Consider the following 10,437-nt stretch of genomic DNA (forward strand, 5'->3'; position numbering starts at 1 on the left):
AAAGCTTGCAGTACCATTTGCTTATCCACATTCTCAATTAACAACTCATACTTTTTACTATTTTTCCCCTTCAAATTATGATTGGTTAATGAGAAGTATGAAAAAACATTTTGCATTGCTATTTGTCTCACCTATTCTTTTGTAATCCTTAAATAATGTCTTTAAGATTCATAAAATATAATGTACTAAAATGGTTAACTACCAAGTGCATAAATCAGTTGACATACTTGTGTTTTAGCTCAAGAAAATGTATCAAGTTAAATTTCATGAGAATACAATCTTGTTAATACTTGGTTGAGAAGGTATTGTCACTATTGTGATGTCCAAATAAATAAGGATGGGATAAAAAATTAAATCATACTAATCTCACACAAGTATCTACACATTATAATGAATGTTTTTGTATTTTAAAAATTGGATCTACATTTGTTAATTATAAAGAAAAAGGGTATATAAATCACACATAAAGATTAAAATCAAAATTAGAAAAAAATATATGTATTGAGATTATAAAAGTTCTAAAGAGTTCTATAAGTGTCATACTCATAATATCATCTACCATCTATTTTAATTATTATTGACTCTTTAAATAAATAATATCAATAAATTATTGATATACTAATTGTCTACAAATCTTTATACTAGCAGTATATAAATATTACATTCAATTAAAATACCTTCCACATAATATAGGCTACATTCTACTCAAAGTTTCCCGTGCATCCCTAAACATAACCTTTTAGAATTAAAGTCAAATTCTAATATTTCCAATGGAATTGCAACAATTCTATATAATGCATATCACATTCAATTTAAAGTTAAAAAAAGTGATTATGGATTCTTAAATTTTATGTTGTAAAGTACTCCATGTTATATAAAACTCAACCACTTTTGTTCACCTTTCATATTTTCAAATCAATCTTGAGTTGGTGTTGATCTAATGATATAAAGCAAAACTAGATCCTCATAATAACCAAAAGATCAAAAGTTAATTTCTAAAAACGAAACTTGTTGATAGTGATAATCACATTTCCCGAAAGGGATTAACTTCTTAAATATAATATAAGTGCAATCACTCACTAATTATTTTATTTGTTATCATGCAATATAATCTTGTTAATATCATAAGTATAAAGTAGGATTTGGGCAGTGTCACTAGTTGGAATTGATATCTATCCTCCTAATAATCTAATACTCATAAATGATAAAATATCATGGATTATCAAGAAAACAAATAAGAGGAATACAAATATATATAATAATATTGTAAGAGTTTTATATATTATCAATGTATCATATATCGTTAGAGTTTAATCATTATTAATTTTTCAATAAAAAAAAGTAATATATTAATAATGAATAATGTATTAATTCTATATAAATCTTAATTAATAATATACATATACTACACTTTCACTATAGTAAGTTGCGTGGATCTTACGTGGCGAAATCTGATTGGATAGAGTTACATCACTAGAATTGAAGATAAAACGAAACATCGAAAATTGAGAGCGAGAGCAAGAGGCAGAAGAAGAAGAAGAAATCACCGTCGTTCCGATTCTCAGAAACCCTTCACTTTCACTTCATTGGTACCTTCTTTCTTCAAACAAACCTTTTCTTTATTAAAAATTAATATATTATTTTCTTATTTTTATTCTTCTCAACTTTCTCTAACTCCATTGTGGATCTCATTCCATGTTAGGGCTGTGTAGTTTTAATTTTATCTTCACGAATTCGTCCTTTGAATTTGGCATTCATTCATACGATGATATAGTATTGCACTCTAATTTCGACTATGTTTATTGCAAATCTTCATTTTACTTGGTTTCATTTTCTAGGCCATTCCTAATGCTTTAAGTCAATGCAAGGTCTTAACTACAATGTAAGCAAAACAATAAATATATATAGCGTTTGGTCTTAGATATAAGCAAATTTAATTATATTTCCATTTTTCAATGTGAATAAAGTACTTGTATTTAATTATATTTCCATTTAATTATACTACACTTTCAATATATCTAAGACATTTTTCAATGTCTTAGATAGCATTTCAATATAAATTTAATTATATGTCAAACACTGATTGGATTTAACATATACTACATGCTGAATAGTACTTGTAATTATTTGTATGTTTTTGTTATTAATTTGTTTTTAACCCATTTCACTAGTTCAATTTGTTTATAAAAGGGCATATGAATATTGTAGATTTGATTAAAACATTCTTAACAATGTCTCTTGAAAATTGAAATTATCAATATTATATAAACTATCAAGAGTAGTGTGAGTGAACAAATATCACACAAGGGAAAACCAGGAAAAAGTAGTTTTTGTTTATTGATTTTCTAAAGTGACAAACAATATGAGGGAGTATTTATGTTATGTACTTCATTGTGGGGCAGGTGATAGCTCTAATTGGGTTTTCAGATGTTTATTAAATGATTGGTGTGCATTTGTGTTGTAGAGCAAGATGGTTAGGCTGAAGACATATGCTGGTCTTAGTTTGCTTGCAACTCTGGCTATTACGTATCACGCATTTAACAGCCGAGGCCAGTTTTATCCTGCAATGGTGTATCTGTCAACTTCCAAGATCAGTTTGTTGCTTCTTCTCAACATGGGTTTGGTCATTATGTGTAGTCTATGGCAATTAACAAAAAAGATATTCTTGGGTTCACTCCGAGAGGCGGAGGTAGAGAGGCTTAATGAGCAGTTGTGGAGGGAAGTTATGGAAATCCTCTTTGCAATTACTGTTTTTAGGCAGGACTTCTCTGTTACATTTCTTGCCATGGTCACAGCGCTGTTGGCAGTTAAGGCTTTGCATTGGTTGGCTCAGAAAAGGGTTGAGTACATTGAGACCACTCCTTCAGTGCCCACGTTGTCCCATATTCGGATTGTATCATTCATGGGTTTCCTTCTTCTTCTAGATAGTCTTCTTTTATACCACTTTATGAAGCATTTGATAGAAACGTGGCAGCCTTCAGTTTCAATATTCTTTTCTTTTGAGTAAGCTTCTTCCTCCCTCCTCTTGTTCTCAGATAGTGTTATAGCAAAGTTTTTAGCTGAATGAGAATACCCTTTACTTATTTCCTGGCAAAAGAAATTATTTTCTACTTTGATTTAGTTATGCCTAAGCCTAACCATGTTGATAATGAAACTTCACATTTCGGTTGAAATCTTGAATTTTATTCTGCATTTATTTTTAGTATTTAATTAAATCAAGTTATAAAATATCCATGAGTTATATATCATATGCAAAGTACTTTTTGTTAACCATGCTAACTAGGAATACCTATGTTGTTGTGGTTTCACATATATCTTCTATTTTCGTATTGTAATTTTTTAGACTGATGGCTTTCAAATTATATATATTTGGGTGTTGTATTTGACATTTATCTATTTTGTATCTCAGGTACATGATACTTGCAACAACGACAGTTTCAATTTTTGTGAAGTATATTTTCTATGTCAGCGATATGCTTATGGAGGGACAGTGGGAAAATAAACCAGTCTTCACGTTTTACTTGGAACTCATTAGGGATTTGATTCACTTGTCTATGTATCTGTGCTTCTTCCTTGTAATTTTTGTGTAAGTAATCAGCCAGTTTTTCTTTTTGTATATGTATCATAGCCACTATATCAATGCACTGCAGAAGTCATAATCTGTTTGTCCGTGTTTCATTGACACTTACTCATTAAGCCACTGGGCTGCACTTAGAAGTTAGAACCAGATTTACTCTCATAATTGACAATGATACGAGCTAGTATTATGAGTTACCTTAACATATGTATAGTTTGGTTTACTTATTTTTCATACTCATTTTACTTTTGACCTACTAACTTTAAGTTGCTCTACTAGAAACTATGGTGTTCCTTTGCACTTAATGCGGGAGCTGTATGAGACATTTAGGAACTTCAGAATCCGTGTTGCAGATTACATAAGATATCGTAAGATCACTTCAAATATGAATGATCGGTTTCCAGATGCAACCCCTGAAGAGCTTAATGTGTAAGTTCTAAACCTAGTGTAGTAGCATATGCAGTAATATATGTTTTCTAAATGGCTATGCAGTAATATATGTTTTTTAAATGGCTATGCAGAAGTGATGCAACCTGCATTATCTGCCGTGAGGAGATGACTACTGCCAAGAAACTTATATGTGGACATCTTTTTCACGTTCATTGCCTCCGGTCATGGCTGGAGCGGCAGCATACTTGCCCTACCTGCCGAGCCCTGGTTGTTCCTGCAGAAAATGGGACAACTGTTGCTGGAGGGCAGCAAGGATCACAGTCAGATGCTCATCGGCAAGGTAAACATATGATAAATTAAACACTAGAGGTTAACATTGTTCATAAAACATGTTAGCTATGTGCAAAATCAATATTGAAACTGATTATTTCCAGGGATAGTGTCTTTGGAATAAAAAGTGGAACCATAGAGTAGAATCAGAACAGTTGCTACATACTCAGTTTTAAATCTTCTCCATTTTACAGTTTTTACTTTTTATTTTTATAATACGTAATCCCTTTGCTAAATAGATGTGAAAATCTTCTCATTCATTTTCTTTTTCATGTTTAGTTCTCGAAGATACTATTTTGTATGTATTAACTAATTAACTAACTCCAGAATATAGCTTACTTTTTCATTTCAAACACTGGATTTACATATTTGTTTATCCTGTATATTATTTGATATTTATTTTTTTAACCTGGAACCGGAACAGGGACTGGAAGCACTGCTCAAACTGAGGTTGGCAATGGGGTGGCAACTGATAATTTTAGCAGGCAAGCCAGACTTCAAGCTGCTGCTGCAGATGCTGCTTCAATATATGGGAAGTCTTATGTGTACCCCTCTGCAGCTTCTTTAGCATGGTAATGTTTTTCTGCTTTGACCACATCCCAATTTTTGTTCTATTTTTCAAGAAATCATTCATATGCTGTGCATCTTACTAGTAATTGATACTACATTATTCTTCTTGTAAAACAAGAAAAGGTCAGTAGATGGTGAATTTAAAGGGATAGTAAAGTTAGAGTGTGATTATACAATATATATAGGGTTAGTGTCATCTAGGACTGATAGAAACCCTAGTATGGATAGTAGATCAAATAAGGTTAGTTGAATTTTTAGAGAAAGAGAGGCCAAGAAAAACAATAAGTGAAACGATTAAAAAAGATTTAGCGATCAATGTTTTGTTAATGAACATTATAAAGCGTTTATGACATTGTTCGATCAATGTAGCCGACCCCACCTAGTGGGATTAAGCCTTGGTTGTTGTTTACCTTATTGGCTTTATGTGCTTGTGACTGTAAAAGTCTGTTATTAAATCTTCACTGCTGGATGTGTGCTTGAATCCAATTCGATATAATGGCCCTCACTTGTATTTAGGCGTCACTAATTTTTTTCATAATGCTGAACTATTCTATGAAGTGTATACTTAACTAGGCTTATTCTCAATCTCACAGCTCTCCTGGGAACACTCTTTACCCCCGGGTTCAAACATCTTTGGCTGAACCTACTAATACTGAGTTTAATGGAGAAGGAGCTTCCAGTAAACAAGTACAAAATCAGTTTGTTATCCCTGGTGGATCATCAAATGTGTCCTTTCCTCCAATGGGACACTTCCAATTTCTACCTTCACAGTCACAAGCAGCACCTGTGAATTATGGAGAGGGGTTTGGAAATGATCCGAATATGCCAAGCTCTCTGCTGGAAGCTCAAAGAAAACTTATTCAATACCAGATTGAGGTACAATTGCATTTTCTTTTTTCTTTGTTATATCAAAGTATGTATGACCTTGGTGTACTTTACCCGAGTAGAAAAGGTTGTGCTTGATGATTGTGATGATCATCAAATCAATATTTCCTTGTCACTGTCTGTGTTCTCCATTCTGCCACCAGGGTGTTTGGTTCAGATTAGTTTTGTAGATAAAACAGCTGTTGTTGCTCCAAAACAACAATTTGCAGAAGCTTGAAGGTGTTTGGTACCAAACAACATAAGCTGTTTTTGGGTGAAAATATTGAATTTTTAAGCTTTATTATGGGCATTGAGATAAGTCTGAGAATCAGACCATTTTTTAATCTGAACCAAACATACCCTGACATTTTATTTATTTATTGGGGGAGCAACCTTTGTTGATATTATTATTACCACTCCTCACAATTATGCTTCTGTAATAGCATATGTAGCGGTATTTTTTTTCCGGGCTAGTCAGGATATTTCATTCTGGCTTTCTAAAATACCATGCACAATAGCATTTACACCAATGTCTACATTTTCTCATTTGTGGATAAAAGTGCTTGCAAAATTTATGTCTATGTATATAATAGCTGAAGTACATAGGTTGATTGATTTTTTTACATGGCAAAAGAGACTGCACAATTCTATCAACACCCATGATTTTTAGTTTCACCTCCATCCAATAGCTTATCCGAAAGTGCAAAAAAATCGGATATCTAATCCGAAGATAAAAAATAGCCCATCAGACAGGCTATCTGAAAATATGTTTGGGTGCTATAGATTTTATGGGTGCAAATGGAATTGTTATGGTGCCAGTGTCCTTGTCATCAATATTTTAGGTGGTTTGCACTGCATGGATGTGTTATGGTGCATCTTCTATCTTTCTACAGATTCTTCAAAATCAGCTTCAGCTTCTGCAGAGGACAAATGTTGAAAAAAGCGTGGATGATGGTGCGTCGTCATCTGTATCGGATCTTGATTATCATGGTGAGATTGGAAATGGAAAAGCATGAAGTTATAACTTGCTTATTTCTAGCTTATAGCAGGAGGAGAATGGTAATTGTAGACATGTAGATATAGGAAAAGGAAATACAGAAAATCACAGCATTGCTCCAATTTGACATCAACTTTAATGATGCATGCTGTTGTTTGTGATACTAATCTTCTGAATGCATAGTGCTTAGTGCCATTACCAATTAATTTTTTTATATTTTAATTTCAAATTATTTTTTTATGTGGAATGCAGGTCTAGCTTTTAAAAATGAAAAGGTATGTCTTGAGGATAATAAAGATTAATTCCTTCATCTTCATCAATATATCTTTTCTTATTCATTGAATCATTACTTGAGATTCCATAACCTCATTTCTTCATAATTCTTTTTCATTTTAATTTTTTTCACAATTCTCTAAATGGTCTAATCATCCTCTGTTTTTAAATAAGATACCAAATATAAAATATTAGAAGCTCGAGCTTACTGCATAACTACAGTGGAAAAGTACAAGAAGCTGCAAAATATGAATTATCATTAATATTGGCAAGTCGTACATTTATTATTATCTTAACAAGAACATACACACAGAAATTCATGAGAGTTCGAAATGTGAAACATAATCAATCATACAACAAAATTGCATATCTTGTATAGCAAGAAACGTTTTGTAGTTATCTTCAAGTAGCCACACTATGGAGGACAACAGTTTCAATGGTGAGTCCTGGTCCAAACCCAAAGAGCACACCCCATTCAAGCCCTTCACCTGTGGTTTTGAGTCCATCTTCCTTAGACTTTCTCCTCATCTCATCTAAGATAAATAGCACACATGCACTTGACATGTTTCCATATTCACTAAGAACATGTCTAGTGGCTCTCATCTTCTCTGGTTTCAAGGCCAGCTTAGCCTCAACTTGGTCTAAAATTGCAGGCCCACCTGGATGTGCAATCCAAAAGATTGAGTTGTAATCATTTATGTTTAATGGGTTGAAGGCTTCAACTAGTGCCTTATCAATATTCTTAGACACAATTCCAGGAACATCCTTGAGAAGATGAAATGTTAGTCCAACTTCACGAAGATGACCATCAATTGCTCCATCACTATCTGGAGCTATTGTTTGTGCAGTCCAAACCAACTCAAACAAAGGCTTCTCAATTTCTGGCACTGGGTCAGAACCAACAATGAGTGCAGCAGCTCCATCTCCAAACAATGCTTGACCCACAAGACTGTCTAAGTGAGTGTCACTTGGGCCACGGAAGGTGACCGCGGTGACCTCAGAACAAACAACCAACACACGCGCACCTTTGTTATTCTCGGCCAAATCTTTGGCCAAACGAAGGACCGTACCACCGGCAAAGCAACCTTGTTGGTACATCATATACCTCTTCACATATGGGCGAAGACCCAATAGTTTAGTGAGTTGGTAATCAGCACCAGGCATATCTACACCACTTGTGGTGCAGAAGATTAGATGAGTAATCTTAGACTTCGGTTGGCCCCATTCTTTTATGGCCTTGGTTGCAGCCTCTTTCCCTAGCCTTGGTACTTCTACCACAACCATGTCTTGCCTAGCATCCAAGGAAGGTGCCATATAAGCACACAGGCTTGGGTTCTCTTTCAATATCTCTTCAGTCAAATACATATATCTCTTCTTGATCATTGACTTGTCACCTGAAAATTTGTTACAATGAAATTATATTAAAGACCTTAAATTCAAGATAGCACTAGAGTGAATCATATAAAAATTCATATTGATTTCTTTTAAGTACTACTTGCATCACATTGCTATCTTCACTCTCATTTTCTAATAACTTCTCCAAATCATCTTGATTTTTCTCAATTATGATCCATATTAATTTAAAACCATAACCATATATATGGTACCTTATGGTGATATTTCTATAGGATTTCTTGGAAATAACAATCCTATAACCCAATTTCTATATGATTCATCTACTCTTCATCCTAGCTATCAATTCTATGAATATCTAATGATTTCAATTTAGTCCCTAATTCAAATAATTGGATTTCCCTAGAATTGATCTTAGAGTATGGAATCATTCCTCGTTTTTTATTGCTCGATTCAATGTTCACATAAGAAAACAAAAAGAACACTAAATATATAAATTAAAATCCATAGATAAAAAAGAAAACTTACACATGCGCTGAAATTTCTCTTTAAGCTCAACCTTATCCTCACTATTTGTGATTCTGAAGTAATAATCAGGATAAGTACTTTGATCAACACAGTTTGGTGGAGTAGCAGTGCCAATAGCCATGATAGTAGCAGGACCTTCTGCCCTTTGAGCCTTACGAATCTCAGCAACACTCACCATTTTTTCTTCTTTTCTTCTTCTAAACAAAAGATATTATTGGAGTTGTAAGTAGTGCAAATAGTTGTAGTGAAATAATAGAAAGTTGATGGAATAGTTTAGTAATATAAGAATGAATGAATAGATTATGAGGGGAAGATGGGATTTTATATGTGTTGATGGGGAAGGTAGCTGAACATCACGTGTGAGTTGTTGTTGGAAGTGTTTGGTAGGTAATATTAATAGTAATGTGTGCGCATGACTTATAAGACCATGTGTCTACTACAACTTCCATTAAACAAACACCATCCGAGAGTTCCATTGTTACATGAATATGAGAAGAGTCATAAGTAAAACATCATATCTTCTTGAACCAAAACTTTAACATATTAATTTTATGGGTTTTTCTTACTTATAAATTCTTTCACTCCTTCACACATATTAAATGTGGGACTTCACAATTCTGACACAAATGATATTACTCTGTATTTTTGTGGCTATTATTTATTCTGAGGTACATTGTATGACAACCTAGCTATTCATTCATTATTCAAATATCTAATATCGAGACTCTATTTCTTTTTATTTTCTTGTTTTATAGTCACTCTTCAATATTGATGGCAGCACGCCAAAGATCCACATCATTCATAATTCAGAATGCAAAAGGTAGCTATAACTAAATATTTAGTTGTATGCTTTTATCTTTCTCGTGTATATTTATTTTAATAGGGAAAAAATAGAGTATCACTTATTATTTATATTTAATTATCATTGGTCGAGTCTTAAGTATAAGTTATACAAATAAATGAAATATGATATATTAATCGTGTATTTTTTATGAAATCAATCCGTTTCCAGATACGAGACTTCCTAGTAAATATTATTTTTATAAATCGAACTATTAATATTGGGATCATATTGAAGATCTAGCGAACTTTAAAATACTAGACTAACACCTAGATGGTTTATACTATTTCAGTATAATTCTTAACAACGAAGTATTAATCTTTTTTAAAAGCTTATTGTTATATTAAGTTATAGCTTGAAAAATATCTTACTAATAGAGAGGAAAAAAGAATGAAAGTAAATCATAATACACTTTTAAGAATTTGTATTTTACACTTATAATGACCAAGAGGAGAGTTTCAACTTCCATGTGTGGTTTTCATGCCAACGACATTATTTACTTCAATGTACGTATTTTTTTAATTTTGTTTATAAATCGTGTTTCTCATGCACCACTTTCTTTTTTTATTTTATTTTCATCAAAATCATGGCTTTGAGTCAAAATCGAGCACAATAATGAACAAGGTATTGGTCAAGTAGTGTAAAGCCACATTGGATCCCCAATGTCAACAGTTTGATTCGTGAGAGCGACACTTATTGAGAGGAGCAACAATG

General features: G+C 32.8%; 2 protein-coding genes across 5 annotated transcripts; one reads left to right on the top strand and one right to left on the bottom strand.

The window, feature by feature from the left end:
• On the top strand, positions 1,512-6,968 carry LOC109331131 (ERAD-associated E3 ubiquitin-protein ligase HRD1B-like). Of its 4 annotated transcripts, none has more exons than XM_019565444.1 (8): positions 1,512-1,589; positions 2,465-3,003; positions 3,410-3,586; positions 3,857-4,006; positions 4,099-4,315; positions 4,715-4,869; positions 5,461-5,743; positions 6,625-6,968. In XM_019565444.1, exons 2-8 carry the CDS (start codon positions 2,471-2,473, stop codon positions 6,745-6,747), a joined length of 1,638 nt encoding a protein of 545 aa, XP_019420989.1. In that variant the 5' UTR covers positions 1,512-1,589; positions 2,465-2,470; the 3' UTR covers positions 6,748-6,968. The 4 variants fall into 4 exon arrangements, with proteins under 4 accessions (XP_019420989.1, XP_019420985.1, XP_019420988.1 ...); XM_019565440.1 differs by lacking the exon at positions 1,512-1,589 and adding an exon at positions 1,847-1,882; XM_019565443.1 differs by lacking the exon at positions 1,512-1,589 and adding an exon at positions 1,847-1,882 and having other exon boundaries at positions 4,099-4,307; positions 4,722-4,869.
• LOC109331133 (chalcone synthase 1-like) lies at positions 7,318-9,134 on the bottom strand. The gene is made up of 2 exons (XM_019565446.1): positions 8,883-9,134; positions 7,318-8,395 (listed from the first exon to the last, which is right to left on the bottom strand). Exons 1-2 carry the CDS (start codon positions 9,058-9,060, stop codon positions 7,404-7,406), a joined length of 1,170 nt encoding a protein of 389 aa, XP_019420991.1. The 5' UTR covers positions 9,061-9,134; the 3' UTR covers positions 7,318-7,403.

This window comes from Lupinus angustifolius, chromosome LG17 (assembly GCF_001865875.1).
Source record: "Lupinus angustifolius cultivar Tanjil chromosome LG17, LupAngTanjil_v1.0, whole genome shotgun sequence".
Classification (NCBI taxonomy): domain Eukaryota; kingdom Viridiplantae; phylum Streptophyta; class Magnoliopsida; order Fabales; family Fabaceae; genus Lupinus; species Lupinus angustifolius.